Below are 25,541 nucleotides of genomic sequence, written 5' to 3' on the forward strand. Positions count from 1 at the left end.
CACAGTGAGGCCTCCTACAGATGTTCGCACTGAGACAGCCCCAGTGGGCATCCCGGCCAAAACCCCGCTTCAACTGCTACACGTGTGTGTAACAGCCTTTAGATGATTCTCATTCGCAGCTTCATGGCAACGCAGCTGATGCCAAGTGGAACAGAAATAAGCTAGTCTCACTGAGCTTCACTCAACTGCATTACTGATGAACAAAACAGATGCTGTTTTGAGCCACTAGCTTTTGAGTTGGTTTCTTGAGCAGCAATGAACAATTGGCATTGATACTGATATTCAAAATGCTGTGAGGCCACAAAGAAAAGCAATCTAAAACCTGTAGGAGTGCCTTTCCACCAGGAGGTAGGTGGAACCCGAAAGGATGTGGAGAAGAATGAGAACGACACCCACAAGAGCCTCCAAGAGACGGTTATTGGGGGCTTGCGGGCCCCTAAAGAGGCTGGCCACAAAGACTTCTCAGCTAGTGAAGAAAATGGGTCTGACATCCGGATGAAAGGGGACTCTTGCTGTGAAGTAACCAAGTAAAATCCATGAGATACATGAGCTAACGAAAGACTTTGAACTGTAAAGGAACCAGGACTTATTGTGTTCAAATGTGTTTCCCATTTACAGCCTCTCCCACATGCCCTGTTGTCAAATCATGCTAAAATAAAGAAATGGCTTCTGAGTGAAGATCAAATTCGCTGTGCTCCCAGGAAGACATGATCTACGGATGAGGACAAGACTGTAAAGCCTTCCTCAAGACTTCGAAAGTGTTAAGGTGGGGCCTTAAATTCCTGGAAGGCTCTTCAGAGGAAAAGAATTTTAAAGGCATGGTCCTACAACAGCTACAGGAAGCCCAAGAGCTTATCTCAAAACAATGTATGACGGTGGCTTTTCTAATGGCACGAACCCCAATAAACTCTCACGCAACTCCAAGTTTTTAGGATAATCAAGTAGCAAAAAACCACCTTGTTACCTTGGACTAATAAAAACCAAGAGAGTGAAAAATAAGAGGAGGCCTGTGGGTCTTAGGCATTTGGGTGGAGGAATGACGCTGAGGGAAGAGCTGCAAGCACAGGTCATTTCTTATGAAAAGGACAGAACAAAGAGCTCACAGGGGACAGCAAAGGGCCATGGAGAAGCATTGGCATGATTAGGACTAAGTCCTAATCAAAGAACGGACAGCACACATCAGGCTGTATTTCAGAATTGCTATGGACCAACGTGCCTTCCACTTTCTATTTCTGCAGGGGAAACTTCAGCAGTCGAGCAGAATGTTGGGTGTGTGGGTGGTAGATAACTTGTCTCTTCCTTTCTCATGTTTTCATATTGAAAGGAATTGTCCTCAAGGGGCTTTATCCTAGAAACCAAAACCCAGACCCTTCATCCCCATTTGCACCAGACTAAGATGGTAAAATCTTAGATTCGGACCTGAGCCTGACGCCATTAAATTGAGACTTGTGGCGAGTATTGTGTAGGGATGAGTGTATTTTCCATGTGGGGGGAATATAAAGAATTGTGGCCAGTGGACAGATCAAGGTGGTTTTTAAATGTGTCCGTAAATTTTGAAATATTCATTGCATAAAACCACTGGAGTATGGGTCAACATTAGTGACTTGCTCCTAATGAACAGAATATGTTGAAAGACATTCCGTGTGAATTCCAAGACTCCTTCACAAAGGGCAACACAGCTCCTGTTGGTTATGTCTCTGAGGATCTGAACCTTGGAATCCAGCCCCGTGTTGTGGGGAGGCTCGGGCCACAATGCGAGCCGGGTGTTCAGGTGTAGGTGTTCCTGCCGTCTGCTCCAGCTAGAGAGCCGACCAACAGTAGGCACCAACTACCGGATACATTGCTGTACAAACTTTCAAATGATTCCAGCCTCCAGCCATCGAGCTGCCCCAATTGGAGCTGAGGGGAACGGAGACAGATGGCCCTGGCCACACTCTTCTTAAGTATGGATCTGTGAGTCAAATAACTGTTGTTTATTTCAACCACTCCATTGGAGAGTTAAGGAAAAAAGAGGCACACCTTCTGGATTAAAAAAAGAGATAATAGTAAAAGTAACTTTTAAGTTATTAATTACAGATATCTTCTTTTATTGCACTTTGCTGTATTGTATTTTGCAACTATGTTTTACAAATTGAAAGCTTTGGACAATCATGCATTTAGCAAGTGTATGAATACCACTTTTCCGACAAAGTAGGATTACGTTTGGCAGTTTAGCAATGAAGTACTTTTTAATTAAGGTATGTACACTGTTTATTTAGACATAATGTTACCACACACTTAATAGACTACAGACTAGTGTAAAATAAATTTATATGCACAATTCTTGTGATTCACTTTATTGGGTTACTAGTGTATTGCTGTGGTTGGAACCAAATCTGCAATATCTCCGAGGTATGCCTTTAGTCTCCTTTATAGTGGAATCTAAGTAATGTGGAGATTGACTTATTAATGACACACAATGCTAAAGAGAAGAAGCAGTGAATACAAGAAAGGCATAAGAAGTTTCTCAAGGGTTCCCTTCAATGACAGCTAGGCAGGTAGGCATCTTTAGAAGCTTCCCTCAACGTACAGGATTAGGAAGACTGGCAAGGAGACATATGATTTCTAGTATGATAGTTGTAAAACTAGAAATAGCCAGTTAATAACCAAAATCAAACCTTTTTCCTGATTTCCATTCCCTAAAATTCTAAAAGAGATAGGCAGCTTTCAATATTTATTCATCAATCTAGTACTCAATCTTCACTTCCTTTTCCTCGCTGAGGAAATGGAGTGCAGTATGGAATCATTTTTAATCTCAGTAGTAAAACAATCATAGTGTCCTCTGGCACTATTTAAATACAATCTCTCCTTTACCGTACTTCAAGCTTGTTTGTATGGGAAGGGAAGACCATGTCTTCTGTATCTTATACCGAAATGCTTCTCCGTATCACACAAAAAGGCTTTGACATTTCATAATTCACATCACGAATCTATTATTTGTTTCTGATTAATTACTTCCTGAATTTTAACAGCTGTACTCTTGAAATGTTTTCTTTGGATGGGATGAAATATTTATTCCATTAATTATATATGAAGCTAAAGGTACAACTATGCATCTCAATGTGTTTCTGAGAATGTAGGATCTATGCCAAGAACAAGATTGGCACCAGTGTTTCAGAAAAGAACCGGGTCAAACAGAATCTACTTTTCAATTGCAAGATGATGGATTAGAGAGATTTCTAAGAAGGAAAGCAGATGGTCCAGGTTTCATCTTCTCCTTCCTAGACAGTGAAATCTATGGAAGAGGCTATGGATTAGGAGATAGACAAAATGAAGAAAGTTGTCCACCAAGTATCAGATCCTATTACCGACATTTGATGGAAATGGGAGTGAAAGGGAGGCACTGGGTTAAAGATTAATGTTTTGAATGAAGAAAACAAAAGAAATGAGTCGACTTTGTAAGCCTAATATCCCATCATGTCATAAGGTCACCAAGGTCTGCGGGCCACAGGCTCCATCCAGAAGCAAAACATCTCCACAGAAGTGGAATTAAAGGTAGTCCCCTACATTGACATTTTATTATTCCATAAGGCATCTGGTAATATGCAAGATGACTGGGGAAGTGTTCTCATAACATTTGATTTGGTAATGGCGTAAGGACAGATCTATAGATCAATGAATCAAAATTAAGGATCCGAAAATTAACCTCATATGTAGAGCCGAGTGATTTTTGACAAGGGTGCTAAAAAATCCAATTGGATGTGAATAGTCTTTTGAGCAAATGATACTGGGTCAACTGGATATCCACATGCAAAAGAAAAAATTAGAGCTCTACATCATACCAGATATAAAAATTATCTCAAAATGTAAAAGCTAAAATTATAAAAGCTTAGAAGAAAGCATAGGTATATGTCTTCATGAAAGAGTTCGTAATTGAGTGTTTAAAAAAATAGATTAACTGGACTCCATTAAAATAAAATGTTTCTGTGCTTTAAAGGATACCATTGAAAGACTAAAAAGGCAAGCTAATGAAAGGGAGAAATATTTGAAAATCCTATATCTCATAAGCGATTTGTATCCAGGATATATAAAGAACTCTTACAATTCAACAAGAAAGAGACAGTGCAATTTTAAAAGGGCAAAGGAATCGAAACAACAGTTTTTCAAAGAAGTTATACAAATGGATAATAAGCATGGGAAAAGATTGCTCAGCATCATTAGTCATCAGAAAAAACTACATCAAAACCACAATATGGAGCAGCGAGTTCACTAGTGGTTCCCTAGGGCTAAGAAGAGTGGGAAGGGCAGACTGGCACACGGTGAAGGCTAACAGCACACAGATACTTTCCAGGGTGATGAAAATGTTGTAAAACTGATTGTGATGATGACTGCATAAAGCTTTGAATACACTAAAAGTCACTGCACTGCATACTTTAAATGATGGAACTGCATGCTATGTTCATTATATCTCAATGAAGATTGGAGCCAGTGCTTTGGGGTCATGCAACGGTGTCCTTCTTGGCTTTAGATCACTAGCCAGGGTTGAGACATAGGAGTGGTAACAGTATGCCCTTTTATAGAAAAATGATATAGAAAATAAGCTATATTTTTCACTGCTTGAGTCTGTACAATTAAGAGAGAAATCAATATTGTACTGCTCAAAGCATTGAGTGGTTTCTATTTCCCCAAATTAAGTGATTTCTGGGTCCCAAACGGATTACAAATTACCTTCTGTTTTAACCTAGTCATCTGAATAGCCATTTCAGATTGATTGGGTTCTAAATCTCCAAGGAAACTAACCTGTCCATTTTGACTGTCATGTAGCATCCTTGTATTCTGAAAGAGGGTCTTCAGTCTGCAGAATTGTAGAAAACGAGTAAGTCAAATTCTTTAAGAGTAAATGTTTAGTAATTATTTAAAGAGATGATATGTCTATCATACAAAATAAACAAATCTATAAATTATGATCCTCTCCTATTTGTTCCAGTATAAGAGTTTGAAAGCATACTAATTAAATTATAATCTTAGGTAAGTAACATAAAACAATTGTGATACATATGATACAGACTTCATATTGTAAAAATGTAAGGCTCTTATAATTAAAGTATTATTAATATCCACTTAAGATTGTTAGTATCAAACATATTAAATATCAGCTATAAACCAGAGATTAGTATCCAAGGTGAAGAAGAAAAGTATAATATATGTGGATGTTTTGAAAAGACACCAAAATACCATTCGGTGCCTACTGACCACAGTCTACCAGAAGAAAAGAAAGTACGTACCAACAAGAGATCATTCAAAATAGAAAGAGAAATCGGAAAGAAAAATCTGAAGTCTGAGTGGAGGGGAAAGGAAAGGGGCAGGGCTTTAGAAGAAAGGAAATTGGAGAGATAATGTGTCACAGTCTCTTCGAGTCTGTTTTACGAAGAGATCTTTGCTAGCACAAAGTTAACAAAATGAGAAGAATACAAAACAATGCAGAGAAAGACAGTGACATGGGAGAAAAAACACTGAGGAGAATCAGAGAAAAAACTTCATTCAGTAAGCAGCAAGTAAACAGAAAGCAAGCCACGTGCGGGCTTCCCAGACGTTGGGAAAGATTCCATTATTATCTGAGTGAGATGATTACTCATCTCATTCTTTTTTAAGTCATACATATGGTTTGGTATGTATGACATATTTTATAACTGAAAAAAAAGTAGAAAGAACATAGAAGCCAAATCAATAACAATTCTGATGTTGTTAAACAATACCACAGATAGGTTTTTAGACATTAAACTGTTAGAATGCTGAAGGGAAGAACACTACCAAAAGAAGGAAAGATCACCAAAGAGAGCACAGACATCCTGCAGAAATAAAGATTCAAGGGAGACCAGGAAGAGTGCAGTTGACAGTATATGCAAAAGACACGGTCATTATAGTTTTAGGAATCATTCAAGAGTAGGTATAATATTTTGGCATTCACACAAGTTTGTGCTGTGAGTTTCTGATGTAAATTCGTAAGTAGGATAACTTGTTTAATTATGAAAATTACAGGTATGAAATACATTTGTACTTAGGTTTTCATAAAGTAAGAATTATAATGAAATAGTAATTAATGGTTGACATGATCTGAAATATTAAAACCTTACCTGGTAACCTCTGTCTCTAATTCATCATTTTTCTTCTTTTGTTGATTCATATTATATTGCAGAGATTCTAACTTCTCATAGTACTTTAATTGTTCCTTTTCATCCTCAGACTTTGAAAAACATTTTTAAAGAAAGTTAATTTTAAAAATCTAGAGACTCACTCTTCTTTCTTTAAAATATGATTCCTCATGAGCTCATGAGTAATATGTGTACACAGGTGTATAAAATGTAGTTGTAGACCTGATGCCAATAAGGACAGAGTTCAAAAACAATGACATTTCTTAAAGCAGCTGAAATGGATTTTACAGTGTCATCATTGGTTTCCTGGAATTTAAATTGCCAAACTTTCTTAAAAACAGAGGCTTTTACATGTAAAAATACTAAGTGTTAAAGAATAGATTTAAATAGTGGTTCTCTTTACATTTTAGTTTCAAGAAATGCTCCCAGAGACATTTTCATCAACATTTCAAGATTTTACAGGGTTTATGGAATCACATTTTCGTATGATAATCTTTGAAAACTTCCTGTGCAGTCCCCCTTACATTGTGATAATCTGACATGAGCATCAGATGAAGACTCTCATTCTCTGTAAGCGTTCTTCCATAGGTTTCAATTTCTCCTTTTCTAGTAAATATTTTTCTCTTTAAAGTTTATCTTCTCTATATTATGTAAAAGCATAACTTTTTCTTGATTCCTGTAACTTTTTCTGTCATCCTGTTTTTCTCCTTAGACTCTAACCCTCTTTAATATGTGGTCTCATCCCCAGGTCCATATTTTCGCCACTTAATCTCTTCTTTTACATGAGAGCCTGACTTTCTGTCCTTATAATTGCGCGAAAACATTTTTCAGGGTCATCTCTTTTAGTCCTTGTCCTGCTTTACTTCTCAGCAGCAACTGATAAGGATGCCCACACCCTTTCTATAGTCTTCTCAGCCCAACTCATCTCTAAACAGCAGTCCTGGTGGTCAGGCCTTGACCCTTTTCTCTTCCTCTTTTTAAATGCTCTCAGTTCCTTACATCCCAGTGCTTCAAACCACATTCCCTCATCTACAGTGGCAGCCTTGACCCCTTTACTGAGGTCATCTGTACTTTCCTTTTTCCCCTGGAGCTCCTCATAGACAGTGTCCCTCAACCACACACTCATACACCATGACTTGCTGTGGATCAGCTCATCTGGTACATTTCATGGGGATTCTTATCACTGTGACTGTGAACATAGCGTTATTTTCAGATCTTGGCAGCTCCTCACCCTTAGGATGTTGACCAGCATACTTTGTCCTGTTTTTCTCTCAGAATGCATACGTTTTTCATAAGGTTCACATTATCTACTATTCGCCTTTCCATTTTTGTTTGCTCTATTGAATAACTTCCTATTCCTTGGGACCTGACCTGACCTATGGAAGTGTTCTGAAATTCCTTTCGCAAGTACACTCCACCATCTTGTTTGAAGGCTTAAGTCAGTTGGAGCTATCCTTTCTTCCCAGTCCAGATGCTTCCTCTCACATTGTGTGAATCAAATATCTTAACCCAGGTACTATCTCACCTGGGGGGCTATTGATCGAATTCGTTGAAACCTGTCGTAATTAAACTTTTGATTTACAGGGTAGACCTTATGGTGGCTGATAATTCTGTCGAGATCCTAATTACTTCCCCTAGGAACCTATCGTCCCTCATTATTTTGGTATAAGCTTCATCAGTTTTGGGTGTGCTTACAAATTTTTCAATTTTTTGACATTCAATATTATTTTATATTAATTTTAGGTGTACAGCATAGTGGTTAGAATTTAAGTAATTTAACAAATTGATTCCCCTGACTCATCCAGTACCCACCTGGCACTATACATAGTTATTGTCATAGTATTAACTATATTCCCTATGCTTTACATTACATCCCCGTGACTATTTAGTAACTACCAATTTGTACTTTTTAACCCCTTCACCTTTTCCACCCTGCTCCTAACTCCTCTCCCACCTATCACCCTAAATTACCTAGTACTCATCTGATGCCATGTGTTGTTATTGCAATATCATTAATACATTCCTTGTACTATACCCTGGATCCCCATGACTACTTTGTAACAACCAATTTGTACTTTTTAATCTCTCCCCTTTTAACCCACTTCACAAACCCCCTTCCAGCTGGCAACCAACAAAATGTTCTTTGTATGTATGAACTTTTTTCTGTTTGTTTGTTCTGTTCTTCAATTCCACTTAGAAGCACAGTCACAGTGCATCTTTCTCGGTCTGACACACTCCACTCAGCACTGTACCCTCCAGGTCCATCCACACCGCCACAGATGGCCAGAGCCCATTTCCTTCTGTGGCCAAGCAATATTCCATTGCATACATGTATCATCTCTTCTTTATCCATTCATCCATTGATAGGCTGCATGCCCATCTTGGCCATTGTAAAGAATCCTGCAGTGAACATATTGATGTACACATCGCCTCGAATTGGCATTTTTCGGTTTCTTTGGATAAATTCTCTGAAGTGGGATATCTGGGTCATTCTTCAACTCTTGTGATAGCCTTTGTTTAAAAGTCTATATTGTGTGATACAAGTATTGCTCCCTCGGCTTTTTAAATTTTATTTTGTTTTCATGAAATATCCCTTTATTTTCAGTCTCTGTGTCTTTTGATCTGAAGCAAGTCTGTTGTAGGGAGCATATGTAAGGATCTTATTTTCTTATCCTTTCAGCCACCCTGTGTTTTGATTGGAGAATTTAATCTATTTACACATAAAGTAATTGTGCATAGATATGTAGTTACTGCTATTTTATGATTGATATTTTTGTTCTTCCTTTTTTGTTACTTTAAAAGAAGTCCCTCTAATATTCCTTGTAATACTGGTTTGGTACTGATGAACTCCTTCAGTTTTTTTTTTTTTTTTCCTCCAGAAAGCTCTTGATCTGTCCTATGATACTAAATTATAGCTTTGCTGGGTAAAGAAATCTTAGTTGTAGGCATGTCTTTCATCACTTTGAATATTTTGTGCCAATCCCTTCTGGCCTACAAAGTTGCTCTTGAGAAATCACCTGCTAGTCTTATGGGTGCTCCTTTACAGGTTACTAACCGCTTTTTTCTTGCTGTTTTAAAAAGTCTTTATTTGCCTATAAACTTTGGCATTTAATTATGACGTATCTTGGTATGGGCCTGTTTGGGCTCATCTTCTTTGAAATTCTGGGCTTATATGTCCATTTCCTTTACCAAGTTAGGGAAGTTCTCAGTCATTATCAAGTACATTTCGAATTCCTTCATTTCTTCTTCTCGTAGTACCCCATATGATAATGTTGGTATGCTTGACATTCTCAGAGGTCCCTTAAACTGTCCTCATATTTTGGATTCTTTTTGCTGTTCTGACTGGGTATTCTCTGCTACCGTATCTTCTAAATCACTCATTCGATTCTCTGCTTCATCTAGTCAGTTTTCATTCCCTCTAAGACATTCGCTTTTTCAGTTATTTTATTCTTTACTTATGACTGGTTCATTTTTATGTTTTCTATCTTCATTTTTATGTTTCCTATGTCTTAGTGGAAGTTCTTCTTGAGGTCCCTGAGCATCCTAATAACCAGTGTTTTGAACTCTGCATCTGATAGATTGCTTGTCTCTATCTTGCTCAGTATTTTTCTGGCGGTTTCTTCTGTTCTTTTAGTTGGCATGTTTCTTTGACTCCCCATGTTGGCTCCCTCCTTCTGAATGTTTCTGTGTATGAGGTAGGACTGCTGTGTCTCCCAGGCCTATCTGAGTGGCCTTATATAGTAGGTGTCCTGTGGGGCCGTGCGGCACAGCCTCCTTGTCACCCAGAGCCGGGGGCGGCAGCTCTGCCCCTTGTGTGAGTTCTCTGTGCTCTCCTGTTGTAGTGCAGCCTTGGCTGCTGTTTGCATGTCAATGGGAGGGATTGATGCTCAGACTGTGTGGTTGTGAGGACTGACCACGACTACAGTGGAGGAGCTGTTTTTGCAGGGGCTGCCCCTATAGAGCAGGATTTGCTTTAGCAGGGCACTGGTGTCTGCCCTGTGTACACTTTGGTTGTGTCTTTCTGGGAGGCACCAGAGCGGTGATGCTCCTGCTCTGTCCAAAGATGGCCACCAGGTATGTCAGCCCTAGGGACTCCTAGAAGTGGCCCACCCCCAGGCCTAGTTCAGCCGCAGCCTATGTCCTGCAGAGGGCCACCTAGCTTGACCACAAAGCAGGATGCAGATGGCGCCACCTGCACCGGCTTTGGAGGTGCCTCAAGAGTTCCAGTTATGAACCATAGCCAGCTTCCATTAGTGCCATCTTGGGTCTACACAGCAAGAAGTAAAGGACAGCTGAGGCCACATAACGCTTGTTTAGGTTTTGTGAACCTTTGAGAGATTTTAGGCAAGTCTGCAGCATGAGCCAAGACAGGATGTTTTTTTTTTTGGAAAAGTCACTGGAAGAAGCTTGGGTTGGCTCTCAAGTTAGGTGGGGCAGGTTCTCAGGGAATCACCAGGGTGGGTGGACAGTGTTAGCCAGGTTGATGTAGACTCAAGAGATGGAGGCCGTCTATGTCTCACACTGCAACAGGTGATGGATCAGTACAGAAACAATGGATTCCACAAGCACCTCTGTGTGGGAAGAAGCTCCCCTCCAGCCATCACCCTAAAGGCAAAAAACTTAGTTCCTCCCCTTATATCCCTGAACTACTGCCCAGTGTTAGAGTTCAGGGCAAATGAATCTGTCAGTTAGTAAGCCCATTCCAAGCCCTATAAAAGAATCAACTGGGACTCTAGCCACCCTTTTCATCTCACCCAACCAGAATGACCAGTGGTTTCCACAGCCAGAAGCTATGGGGACATCTCTCTCTAGCATTGGAATCCTGGGCTAGGATGCCTGGTGTGGAGCTGGGACGTCTCACACCCCTAGTGGACCTCGACAAGCAAGATATCCCTCTAGACTTCTGACAGTCGCACAAGGGTCTGGCATCAGCTCGTTCTGTTTTTCTGCTCCTCCTACCAGTCTCGAGGTGACTTCTTCTGTATGTCCCTAGAGGTAGGACGACTTTGGTTGAGCTAGACTTCAGGTGATGCTCAGTGATGATTGTTCTGTAGTTTAGTTGTAATTTTGATGTGGTCGTGAGAGGAGGCAAGCATGGCATTTACCTACTCTGCTATCTTGACCACAAATCCCCAATTTTTCAATTTTTGATACCTTAATATAATAGATTTCTCTATAAAGCTGTGATGTGACAACTCATGGAACTCACATTCATGTAAGACTCCTTATCAACACATTATCATGTCACTCATATGAAAAGTATGTTAGCAACATAATGTGACTTAATTGACAAGAAGTCTAGACAAAAATTTTTTTTCAAAGTTTCTTTGGCCACAAGAAGGACCATCAGAACAATCTTCTGTTTCCCTTGATGGGCATGACTGTCTAATGAAATTGCTTAGACCTGGCTACTGTGACTGAAAGACACCAGCTGGAAGGTACATCTATGTCATTGGTCCACCTCAGGGGTCACAATGCGATCTTATGATGAGAAATCCTAGGGAGCCTCTCCTACAGAGGACAGGAGGATGGCAGAGGAATGTTGCTCTGCTTAGGAAAGATAGTGACACGTTTTTCACTGTCCATCAGGAAATTGTCATCCTGGATGACACATCAATCTTTTCTGACATCGAACTGTTCAATCTTTAAAAGCGTATGATTAACTCAAGTGAGTGGAAAAAGATTAGTTTCTAAACTTGCAAAGCTAGAAGCACTATGTTACTATGTAAGGACTTGATTGGGCATTCATTTCTACTTTTACACTGGCATCTCTTTTCTTTTTCAAAATCCAACAAGGAGAAAAGTATATTCTTTTCAGGAAACATTTGCCTAATGACCCAGTATTCGTTAATGATGAAGAAAACAAATTAGAACATTAAAAGTAATTCATTCTCCAAATCTCACTAAAGGGTTTAGATTTCAAGGGAAATTTAGAATTCTGGATCAAATCATTACTCAAATGCCTGGACTCAAACAGATATTTGTAGTCCGATGTTTGTGGCAGCATAAATAGCAATAGCCAACAGTTGGAAAAACCCAAATGTTGGACAAACGAAAGGATAATTGAAACATGGTGTATGTCAAATGTTGCCTTTAGACTATCACAATCTTTTTCTATAAAAATCTTACTACAAAAATCATTAATTTTATGAACTGAGATTTCTTTCTCTGTGGAGAGGAATTACGTTACTCCCAGCAAGTAGTATCAACATGAATACAGTACTTTTATTAATGAGACTGTTCTTATTGTCTAAAATATCCTTATATGGTACTATGACAGACATAGAAATTCCTTTGCAGTATGACAGAAATGAAGAGATTCACTTACCAAACTTGTACCTGACAGGTGCCTGTGAAGTTGTTCGATTATGCCCATTAGCTTTTGAATTATCAGTATTAGGTCAGTATTTTCAGCTTCAAGCCTAAAGTGAATATTTTGACATAATTATTCTCACACATTGACTTTAAAGCATACCACATAATCACTGAACAAATATCTATGGTGCAACTACATAAAATCTTACAATTTGAAAAGCGCATGATTTGGCAATTGTGCTATTTTTCTAGTTGTGAATTTTGCATAATGTGCAAAATTAGAGATAATGTACACAAATTATTCTTTTCAAGGTAGCTCAAAGCTGACATTTTGACCCAGCTTCACACTCATGTGTTTATTGTTATAACTGATCTAATGGTCATACTACACTACACATCTGCTTTATAAATACTCAAGTTATTTTCTGTGCTGCTTTAACTTATACTTTTGCACGTGATCTTGCATCTTCTCAGTGCATCGTGCATCCTCTGGATGTCGAGCTCCTGCTTCTTGCAGCTAAAATAAAGAAAAAGTTATGTTTACTGATGATCTATGACATCTGACAATTAAGTTCGCAAACCTGTTGCAATGATGTTGCTCCCCTTTTTTTATATATATGTGAGGGACTGTTCATTATGAATTTCTACCAACTGGACACACAGTTAACCAAGTTTACTCTTTGGAATTGCTTAAAAGATTGTGTGAAAAAGTTAAGACGACCTGAACTTTTAGCCAACGACTCATTGCTCTTGCATCACGACAATGCACCAGCTCACAGGGCACTGTGTCTGAGGGAGTTTTTAGCCTGTAAACAAATAACTGTATTGCAATACCCTCCCTACTCACCTGATCTGGTCCCCAGTGACTAAATATGTCATTATCCAAAGATAAAGAAAATATGGAAAGGAAGACTATTTGATGACATTCAGGACATCAAGGGTAATATGATGACAGCAATGATGGCCATTCCAGAAAAAGAGTTCCAGAAGTGCTTTGAACTGTGAACTAGGCGGTGGCATTGGTGCAGAGCTTCCCAAAGGGAGCTTTGTGACCGCAGTGATAGTCAGCAACGAGGTATGGAGCACTTTTTCTTGAATGAGTTCTCACAATTATCATACCTTGTGGTACAAATACCCAAGAAATCAAACATACTGTATTCCAAGCATCCCATCAACTCTAATTTTAAATATTCACATAAGTGAATTACCAGGCTAGTCCAGTGATTATGAAAGTTAACAGGCTACTCTTGGGGGCAGTCAGATAGTCATGGAATAGTTTGAGGGGCAGTAACTAAATAAGAGCCCAAATGCCTGGGTTTTTATCCCAAGTCCACCAGTTATTAGCTGGGTGACCTTGAGCAAAATACTTAAATTTTTTGGGTCTCAGTTTCTTCATGTATAAAATGAGACAATAGTGGCATCTACCTCACTGGGATATTGGGAAGATTAAATTAGGGAACATATGTAATAGAAAAGGACATGGCACACAGTAAAATCAAAGGGTTTGCAGTTAGCATTATTGTTGCTGTATTTTAGGTTCTAATAAAATTTGATATTTTACACAGATGGGATGCGAATGGAAGTGGTCTCTTACACCAGTTACACTGAAATCATTCATCAAACTATCAGCAATGTCAAAAAATGGGGAGCATTAAGCCCAGAATATAACCCCAGTACTAAAATCCTTTTACCAATTCCAAGAGCCAACAGTACATTTTCTCTGCTTGTAATAATGTATACGTTCCTATGTACACTCAGTGTAGTCCATAATGAGTATGGACTACAATGCAAATACCACCTCCTGGATTGAGCATACAATTTATATGACCGTGAGAGGCAGGGTAAAGCCACTGATATGGAAATAACGGACTCTAGTGCTAAAGCCAACTTTCCAAATCAATTCCTTCCCAGCAACTGGTTCTGTGGGGATGTGTCAGAACTCAGAGGAGCAGATGGAAGCAGCACGCTCTGGCAGATCAGAAAAGCCGTCCTCCGAGCTGTAGTTAGAATGTGCTATCGACCTGTACACCCTGGCTGGCTGCAGACAGGAAGGGCTGGCTCCCTTTTATTTTAGTTTTTTATTTTTATGGACAGGGGGAACATGAGCATTTCACTGAACAATTTTCTATTGGAGATGTGCTTTCAGTTTTATATATAATTGTGAGAAATATTTTCAGAATAAAAGTTTAATTATATCAATGTCTCCAAGGGGAAGTATTGGTTTGGTATAAAATATTTAATTTTATCCTAACAACTGTTGAAGAAAACATTTTCAATTTATGCAAGGATAGGTGCCATCACATCAAATACTATTTCCCCTTAGACAAACTTATACTTAGAAAGACAGAATTCTCTCTCATGAAAAATTGAAACTATGTCAAATTTAGGGCTTGATTGCTCTGCACAGACTATCCGACAAGTGCTGAGGAACACGGGTTCAATGAGAGTTCAAACAGTCAGAGAAAGCTTCATGGAGAGGCCAGATTGGGAGCCAGAAATCCGGGGGCAGGGAAATCAAAACACTGGCTCCCACCATAACTTGTAAACTCGTGTTCATAGCAGAATTATTAACAGCCAAAAAGTGGAAACAACACAAAGTTCCATCAGCTGATGAATGGGTAAGTATTTTGTCCACAAGGTGAAGCAACATTGGGCAATAGGAAGAAATAGCTCACAACTGATGTGTGCTACAACACGGTGGAACCCTGGAAACGTGATGTTACGTGAAAGAAGCGAGTCACAAGGGACCTCACATCGTGTGATTCCATTTACATGAAATATCCAAAGTAGGCAAATCTACAGAGACAGAAAGTAGATTGGTGGTTGCCTGAGGCTGGGAGAGACAGGAAGATAGGGTGACAGCTAAGGGATGTGGGGTTTCTTTTGGGGGTAATGGAAATGTTCTATAATTGTGGTGATAGTTCCACATCTCTCTGAATGTAACAAGAGATATTGAATTGTATATTTTAAATGGTGAAATATGATATGGGGATTGCATCCCAATGAAGATTAAAAAACACACAAATATAGTGAATCTGGATTATTTTCTTAATTCTCTATTGTGGGTGTGCATACTATAATGATCAACATATTTCTACACTTTTACAATATTTCAAAAATGAAAACAAAATGAAGGAAATGCCTACTTCAACTGGTTTGTATACTGAACTTTCTGTACAAGTTAGTTTGAAGTCCATGAAATATATACCAATGCTGTAACCATTTACAAAAGTGATGATAAGAAATAAGACAAATTTCTGAATCGTTCTAGTAAGCATTATCTTCTGATTTTAAATGGCTGCTTCATCCTGGTAATGGAGATATCACTACAAAATATTGTTTAGTAGGAAGAAAGTCTCTCGATTTCTATGAGGAATGCTGCCTATTTCTCAACGTTACCAAGGGTATAGATATAAGAAAAAACATACGTTGCAAATAGCAGGATGGAAGCCAGAGTTTAAGGAAGAAGTGCATTATAAAGATAATAAAATTATAATAAATTAATTACACCGAAAACACAAAAGAAAGCTGCCCTTGAAAATCAGGGTCTTAAAACACTTTATATTAATCAACTATAGATGAACTGTTGACAGGTTACATTTCACACATACCTGACTCCTGATATGCTCTAATGTCTTGAAATCCTGTGTCTCAGCTTCTGAATTCATACGGTAACGTGATCTATCCTCCAGTGAAGCCTCTGACATAGACAGTTTTTTTGTGGAGTCAGGTAGCTCTTGTTGAAATCGTCTCCCAAGCATCTAGAAAGATGATTCTGTTAGTGATCTTATAATCACATCTATTAAATTATGTTAAAATTTGCTAACTCTAACATATTAATATAATATGTAACTCGAAAAAGATCACCCCATGCATCAGTTCACCTTGTTTTCTTCTTTTGGACACAATTCTGTCTACTGAATCTGGGTAAGACACAGAAGGTGTTATCCTGCTGCCCACTCACTATTACGAAGGTTACTTGAACAACAGATTCAGCCCCACTCTCCACTTCCCCTGATGAAGCCGCAGAGCTTAACAATCTACTGACATCTCAAGGGGAAATTGGTATGTCGGTGGGACTAGCGGTCGTCAAGTATACATTGTGGAATGTTTTCCCCCTTTTTTTATCACAGGCTTAAATTGACTTCACAGGTCCTCACATATGCAGTCCACTGCTCACAACCTTCCAACAGATTCCTGTATCTTAGAAGAAAAGCAAACTCATTCCAGTGGTCTTCATGGCCTGGACCTCCCTTCCTGCTACACATGAATCCTGCCTCCCCTCACTCGTCTGAAAATGGAGACCCAGTGCCAAATTAATAAATCAGAGACTGCTAAATTCTCTTTGAAATGGACAAACTTATGTCCAAATGATAGTAAATGGGCCTTGCGATGAGAAAAATGAATTTGTAAAAATATTCAAGGACAATTATAGATAGCAATGGGAAGATTAAATCAAGTAGAGTTTTGATAAAACTCCTCACATTTGTCCCAAATTATGATTTAATGAAAAATTAGCTGCCTTTAAAGAGGTCACAGGTCCTAAGAATACATTATTTGAGACTGAAATAGTTCCAATTTATATCAAATTGACATGAATAAAAACAAAATTATACCAACTAAAATGTGGAAGAAACTACTGAGGGAAAGGGACAGCATCTACACTTCAGTTCATGTGGGAAATCTAGAATTAACTCTCTAGGTAATCCACTTAATTGAACCTCTATCTCTAAAAACTCAGTTTGCATAGGAGCATTTCCATTTATCTGCTTCATAATGGTATTACAATGTGGTAACAGAAAGATGAAAATTATTATTGTAGCAGTATAAGACTAAATCATTCATATCAATATGTATCTAATAACAATTTATACCTTAAAATTTCATAGTCAACACAATGCCTTTACTCAAAGTAAAGCACCTCACAGGTCTAAGTTTTGTTTGCTGGATACAATGTATGCTTTTAAGCTGTTAGAGCAAATACATTTGTAATCTATATATTTTTAATATTCTGCTAGATTCAACATTTAGCCATCATCAAATATTTGAACATTGAATTTTCTTTCAGGAAATGTGAAAACTATCTTTCTGGATACTTACCTCTCTTTCTGATTTATCGTTTTCATACTGGCACATTCTTCCTTTCAAGTGATTCAATTTGCTGACTAACTCCTTAGGGCTCTCTTTCACCACTGGATCTTGTTTTTCACATTCAGCTTGACGCACTGTTCTAAGCCCCTGAAGCTGCTCTTCAATATTCATTCCTGACTTTTCATTATTGTCACTTTTGTGGAATGCATCATCCAGTTGCCTTCGAAGAAGCATGTTTCCACTCTGTAGGTCAGATCTTTCCTCCTTTAGGGATTCCAGCTTTCCAGTATACGGGTTCAATTTTTCTGGTTCCCTTTGATTCATGTGTTCAATTTCCTCCTCTTGACACTGAGTTTGGTTTAGGTCTTTCAGTACAGGTTCAGAAACCAATGTCCTTTCTCTGACATCATATCTTGCGTGAGGGAGCTCAGTGTCTAAGCTATTGGATTTACTTCCAGCTTTAGGAAGTTGCTGAGAATGAATCTCACTGTTTTCTTTTAGGTTACACATAGCAAACCCGATGTTGTCCACGAAATGCAAGCATTTATCTCTTAATTCCTGGAAAGAATTTTGTAGGGGTCTTAATTGCTTACTAAACTCATGATGATGGTCGGATTCCGCTTCTGTTTTCAATCTTTCTTTGCTTTGTCTTTCATTCTCCAGTTGAGAGTTCAGCATTGTATTCTCAGCTGTTGGGACATTAAGCTGTCTGTTATATTCAAATACTGTTTCTGTTAGCGTTTCGTCATTCTGTTTTATTGTCTTTTGAAGACGGTCCTTCTTTTCTTTTACATTTGCAGTGTCCTCAAAGTATTTTTTTTCCATTTCCTGCTTCTGAGTTATGAGTGTGTCCCTTTGTAGTCTTAGTATGGCGATTTCATCCTGCAACACGTGATTTTCATGCAACATGTCTTTTGCTTTTTCGTAACTCTCAGAATCCTAAGTAAAACAAAGGAGACTTGTAGCTAGCACTCAATGAAATGACATATCATGATATCCTCTGAAATTAAAGAAGAACCTAAGTGTTTATATAATGAAAAGGTTGCAGTACGTGGATATCCCACTGTAAAAATACAATGCTGAATCCAAACCTCCAACTTTATACGAGCATAAATTCCCCAAAGTTAAAAAAATAATAATATAAGATGCTGAATCCATGAAAGTGAAAAAGAGAATTTTAAAATCATCAGAGAATTTTAAGAGTCTCAGAACTGGAAAGGCAGCAAACCCAGAAGGCATCAAATAGAAGATTAAGAAGTCTGACTACATTTTAAAATAGAGGTCACCGTGTGAATATACACCTATCCCACAGTAAGAGTATTCACTCTGCATACATTTGGACTGATTACATTTCCTAGAATTTTTTTTCCCAAGAATACTCAAAAGATATTCTACTTTTCTAATATTTTCAGAGTCAGTTGTAAGATGAAATCTACTAATCACTGATAAATCTAGGCATTACGCTAAGCACTTCTTTATACATCAATGAACTCTTCGTTATCACAATTTCAAATAGAATGATTACAAAGATGAGCAAGTTCAGGATTTTTTCCCAGGACTTTGGACTCTACAATAGGGTGCTTGCTGCTCTTCTAGTGTAAATATATAAATTCAAAAGAAGCCTTAGATTTCAAAAAAAACTCAGGGTAAATAGGCTAAAAATTATAGAGCTCTTCTTAGAAAATAGAAAATTATTGTTAGAAAATATTTGCTGCTGCTTAAGTGTTGTTTCCTTTTCATAATGTTTAAAGGAGAAATAAATGAGAAATAGGGGAAAACACACTGACTTCTTTGAATAAAACACTCACCAATAAATTATCACTAAGTATGCATCATGGCATACAATTTTCTTCAAAAGTTCCTAGCACTGAAATAGGACTCTACTTGGAACAAATTGTTCCTTTTCTCAAAAGTAGGAGAATGAGATCTAAAAGATGGTCTCTGCACTGGCTATACTTCTACTCCTTAAAAACAGCGGAAGTGAAAACTGACCTCTCTACTAATACAGCAAGGGGATGAAATCACTGCCTCAAATTGAAACTTCTGTTATTAGTAACAATAGTTTTGAGATTGTAGAAAGCTCATCGATCCCTGTAAAAAGTATTGAAAACCTCCCCTTTAGATGACACATTGGGAACGTCACTACTTGACTGTTGGACATAAAAGGATTTCAATCAAGAATATCATTTATTGCAATGGACCAAAAATGTCACTCTCCCTAAAATACACACACACACACACACACACACACACACACACACACACTTTTAAAATCCTCTACAATTCCCATATGTACAACATTGGTTTTTAAAATATGTACATACACACATATTTGAAAATGACTAAACAAAATACCTCAGAATTCATTTTCTTAAGATTTATTTCTGTCTCCTTTTGTTGTTGAAGGCAATTGGTCAGAACTGTGTCATGTAATATTTTGTTGTCCTGTTCTCGGGAAAGTGGCCTCTGAGTGTTGTTTTCCTCTTGTACAACCTAGAGAATCGAATATGAACAAAGAAAAATTAGAATATAACTAAAATTTAACTGTTAAAAATCTTAATCTACGTTTACTTACTCCCAAATTATCGGACTTTAATTAGAAAGTGAAAAATAACTTGCCTTAGTCTAAATTAGAAGAAAAACATGAATCCGCAAAACTAATTTTGTCACTGTTTGAACTAAACAATTGGTTATATGTTAAATCCACCCAAAAAATGAAACAGTAGATGATTTTTAATGTCACAGAGGCTTTCTCATTTAAAATAGTTCACCTCACCATGTCTTAAATAGTGAGCCCCTACAGTGAATTTAAGAATATCTTTTAAAGATTAATAACTGGAGAATAGGCAAACTTTAATTAGAAGCCCACATCATTAACATCAATCAGTAAGAGAAGTAAATTCCTAAATATTAATTCACATTATACACTATGAGTGTTACACATCGTGTTATACATTGATATAATTATCTGTTGCATCCAATTCTAACTTATTCAATACCCACTAGTAAGAGCAGACAAAAAATTAAATCATATTTACTGATTTCCTACACTGAAAGAAAAGATATTAGAAAGTTACTGTTTGTGTCCTAACAACCAAAGGTCCCATCCTGAGAAGATGTGATTCTCTTAAAAAGCAGTTGAGTTGAGTGCATGACCCCATTCTCTCCCTGAATGTAGACGCAGAGTCCATTACACAGAGGTCACAAGGAAGAATCCATCTCTAACCTTGGCCTTAGTGACCAGCCATACGGAACTGCACATTTTGAACCCCTGAAAATCATGACTCCTTTCACGTGAGCCTGAATCAGTGGCCATCATTTTTACATGGTTCATAATTTCAACTGTCTCATCATGTGATTCAGTATTTGATGTTACTTTCTTTTTTATTTAAGGGAGTTATAAAAATTAAAGGAGCAAACAACATTCAGGACTTTATTATTATTTTTTTTGCCTCAATCCAAAGATAAAGTTGAGCTATGAATATCTATAGATTCTAACAACATTTTAAGTTTTGTAACTAGTTCAAATGTTATAAATATCATTCAGTTATGACCTTTTGACTCTAAAAGGCTAGCATGGAAGGTAATTTCAATTGGACTCTATTATATTATTAAAGCACAGAAAACCATATTATACTAGAAATTTAAAATTAAATTTCACATACATGTGTGTAGTTCTTTTCGTTTCCATCAAGCCTCGCTTGTCCTTCCTCTGATGTCATTCCTAGGTGTTGTCCTGCTGACAAATCTATGTATTAGTTAAAACGAACTACTTAGAACAATTAGATAAAAGCTATAATCTTTATAAATACAGAAAATAACATCTTATCAACTGAGACTTCAAATTAAGCGTCATCTTTTCCTGAATATTTACTTTACTTAAGAAATACTTCTAATTAGCTAACACTTCTAATTAGCTAACAAACCATTTGGGAAATATGAGATGTCACAAAGTGAAAGGCATACAAACATGTCAAAAATTCATCCACAAATTCATTCAATGAACATCGATAGAAAAACAATCAGAAAAAAACCCTACAATTTAGAAATGCAGTACAAACACATCGAGTTGCACTATATACTCTGTTCTCTACCTCGTAATATACCTTTTGAACAACACCCTAAGATTCAACTGCAATGTCATTCATTGTTTCCGGAATGACTTACTTCTGATGCATTTATCAGTGTACACCCTTCCTTATATCTGAAATGTTTTCCTCTACTATTCTGAAAATTTCTTTTCACCTTTGAGGATTCAGCACTGGGGTTTAAGGAAGAAGACAGAGAAGAGGAGACAGACTGCGGACACAGCTGAGATTCCCATCACTGCTGGGAAAGTCAATTCTAAAATATATAAAGCCATAGAAAATCCAAGAAATATTTGATTGTTGGTTTCGGAAGGTGCTTTTTCATTTACAATACATACAGTTTTAACTGATACTTTTGAATTCAGAATATAAAACTAAAGCTAAGAAACTATGTTTTGTTTCACTAGGCAACCTTTAGATCTTTATGAAGTTTTCCCATCTGGTCCTAATGTTCTAAGTATAATTCTGCTGCCCACTCCCCAGAGTATGCTAAATACTAGCCTAAAGGAAATCACGCTTTCACCTCATTCTCTTTCTTATTTCCATATGTTATTGTGGTTCAGGAAGAATGCCAATGTCTTGCTAAAAGTCATTCTGTTTGGCTGTTAAGTTCCATAAACAGAGTAAACATGAAGTAGATTTTGCCACAAAATGACTATTGGAAAGTCAGAACTACGATCAACCTACATAGAGGTGGGCTAGAGTTGAACACTTTCTGTTTCTTTATTTCCTTCTTTGCTTTCTCTGTTTTCTGGTAGCTGTGATTCACTCAAGTCATGGAGCCTATAATTACATAACAGAAACACACCTACAATCTGAGTCTCTAGTTTATCTATTACGGTCATCTGTCCAAACTCTGTGGATGCTGACAGAGTTTTGCTCATGGAGTGTGATGCAAATGGCCTTTTATCACCAACTTTCCAATCCCTGCATCTTTGACCAGTTTCATGATTGGAGGTCAAAGAAGTAGAATCCCAATCTGAATTCTGGGATTAAGTTTTCATTTATCAGGATGTAAAAATAACACAAAGTTGACTATCTTGTAAAACTTCCTTTTTCAGAGAAGCAGTCACACGTCCTCTTTTCCCCCAAACACACTATTCCTTCAGAATACATTTTATTTTAGGTGTCCTACACTTGCCATTTACATAGGTAAGTTTAATTAACTATTGTCACGCAGCAATTTCTATTACATAATGTGTTTCCAATTAAATATTTCCTTCTTAATAGTTAAGATGGTGCAGGGTATGCTTTTTTTTGTTACTGTCAAAAGTTATGTGTAACCACTTAAGTTTAAATATGCATGACAAACATGGGTTTACAAAAACTTTTAATGAATCGTACTACTTCAAATAAGAAACTATTTATTATAAGAAAATGGTCTTTTCTAAATGCTCCAATATCTTCAGAATTCGTTTTTAAACCTTAGATAAATAGATATTCATATGACAAATTACAGTCCTGGGCGACCTTATTGTTTCCAAGGAAAAATGGGATCAAACTGGGTCCCCATGAGCTCCAAAGAGTACAGGGCACCATGAGACAGAAAACAAATACATAACAAAACATTTTCCTTTTGCTTTTTAAACACAATCTCAGCTTAAATCTATGAGACAAGTGAAAGAAAACCACAACAACTGTAGAAGTGAAGCTTTAAAGCCTCTTTTATCACTTCACATCCAGGAAGCCCGTACATCATTTAAAACGGTGGTTTCCAATGTCATGTGAGAATCCGTGAAGTCCCAAGGTCTGTCAGTCGAGGGGCCCGAAAAGGTCAAAGCTATTTTCACAGAAAGACTGAATGTCATTTGCCATTTTCACTCTCATTCTCTTCTAAGTGTACAGTAGAGTTTTCCACAGCCGTGATATCACAGCTCTGATGGTGACATCATAGCTCTATGGTTACTGGGTCGTAGCTCCAATGGCTCACGCAATGCATGACTGTGTGTGCTCGTATTTTAAATTGTTCAGTTTTTATTTCTAATATTGTAACTTTCTATGGAGACTACCGACTTAAAAATATTCTTTGGAATTCTCAATAATTTTTAATAGCATAAAAGCATCCCAAGGCACAAAAGCTTCAGAATGCCTTTTTTCAAAGATTGTGTCTACCAAATATTCATTATCATTAATTACTTCTCCCATTTTTAATAATCGAAGACACCATAGGCGCACGTACACACATAGCCAGTGTCTGCTCAGCAGAACATCTGGTTGGCTTAAGACCATCAGTGTCACAACACTAAGAGGAAGTAAAGTTAAAACACAAATGACATGGTAGCAACTGAGGCTTACTTGGGTAAACGTCAAAATTCAAATGACCATTTGAAACGCTGGAAGTATCTTCCAGTTTGATTATTAACCTCTGAGAACCCCTATTAAGTACAGGGGTTCCAAACTGGGACATTTAGGATATCGAAACAAGAGGAGAAACATTTTAGTGAAGTCACCCTTTTAAAATCTTGTTTTCTTATTCCTGTCGATGTCTTTTTTCTCAAACATCGATACCAACAATGACATCACGTTGTTTATGTGAAATACTTCAATTAAATTTGTAACAAAGGAAAGTAAGTCTGAATAGAAGACTGTGAGCACGTCAAATGTCCTTGCGTACTCCTTCCCAAAATTAAATTGGTATTACACAGTGTACCTGGTCTGAAGGGTTGCACATCGTCCATTCCTACAGCTCTGTTAGGAACAGGATCTTCCACTTCAATGCTCGGCTGAAGGGGTTAGGAAACAAGATGATTAGTAATTAATGGACACTTCACACCATCTCTAGTTAATAATTCAGGATGAAAATGTTAAAGTTATCACCTCCAAGAAAAGGATTTTTTGAAAAATATGTGTTTAAGCATATATTAGGTTCGTGCAAACGTAATTGCAGATTTGCAATTTTTTTTAACCTTTTAAACCTCAATTACTTTCACAACAACCTAATACTTTGATAAGTGTACTTGATATAACTGTTAAATATTTCTAATGACAGATTTGTTTTTTAGTGTTAAAACAAGATACTTGCTTGACATGGTAAGAACCCTTGGTGTATGTCCAGTTGAGTTTAGACAGAACATTTTAGAACCTACTTCATCTATGTCAACAAGAGCTAGGAAAAACCGAACTCTTATTGGACAAAAAATTTGATAGAAAAACATGATTGAACCAAGTGGCAAAGAGATAAGAAAAACTTTTCATTAAATTGTGTTTCAATAAATGATAGGAAAAATGTTATATATAGTTATGCAACTTTTCAAAAAAGTATAATAATTTCTAATCAGGGAAAAATAAGAACATTTATTTATTATAGTCATCTGAAATGTACCAGACACTTACTATGCACATTTTATTTCTTTTCCACCCAAAACAACAAATATGAAAACAGTTTGATGATGGTTACCCCACTTCCTGCTTGGTGGCCATTCCAAGACATTAGAATGAAATGATGAACAGATGTGATCCATTGTTGTCTCTGCCCAGCAGGTTTTGCTCCTAGATCTTCACATGACTGGCTCCTTCTCATGCTTCACTTGGCCGTTTTTGTCACCCTCAGAAAGATCTTTCCTGACCACCGAAACTGCACTCCCACTCCTATTCCAACTACAACCGTGCCCCCCCCCATGACAATATTCTCTAACCCAGCATTCTCCATTCTCCTTAAATGACCCAGATATAGTGACTTACAATGGACTGTTCATTTGTTTTTCTGCTCCTACAGCTACAGCTGAACCCCTGAACTTCCCCATTCAGTGTCTAACTGCCCAGCACAAAGCTGGTATCTAACTAGAAATTTACTCAAGGTGAAACACTGAGCTCGCACCAACAGAGCCTCAAGTACCGAAACACTACACATCTACAGGGTATCGCCTATCACAGTCTCCTGAAGTTTAGCATCCCCCAGATTAGAAATCCACATGCC

At 37.5% G+C, this 25,541-nt stretch overlaps 1 protein-coding gene across 1 annotated transcript; it reads right to left on the reverse strand.

The window, feature by feature from the left end:
- Nucleotides 1-6,113: 6,113 nt before the first annotated feature.
- LOC308495613 (ankyrin repeat domain-containing protein 26-like) lies at nucleotides 6,114-21,267 on the reverse strand. Its single transcript, XM_081080580.1, has 6 exons — nucleotides 21,203-21,267; nucleotides 19,893-20,030; nucleotides 17,547-18,476; nucleotides 16,058-16,207; nucleotides 12,460-12,963; nucleotides 6,114-6,223 (listed from the first exon to the last, which is right to left on the reverse strand). The coding sequence occupies exons 1-5, from the start codon at nucleotides 21,257-21,259 to the stop codon at nucleotides 12,865-12,867; spliced, it is 1,374 nt and encodes a 457-aa protein (XP_080936706.1). The 5' UTR covers nucleotides 21,260-21,267; the 3' UTR covers nucleotides 6,114-6,223; nucleotides 12,460-12,864.
- Between the last annotated feature and the right edge of the window lie 4,274 nt (nucleotides 21,268-25,541).

The sequence above is a fragment of the Rhinolophus hipposideros genome (assembly GCF_964194185.1).
Source record: "Rhinolophus hipposideros genome assembly, contig: HAP1_SCAFFOLD_69, whole genome shotgun sequence".
In the NCBI taxonomy this organism is placed as follows: domain Eukaryota; kingdom Metazoa; phylum Chordata; class Mammalia; order Chiroptera; family Rhinolophidae; genus Rhinolophus; species Rhinolophus hipposideros.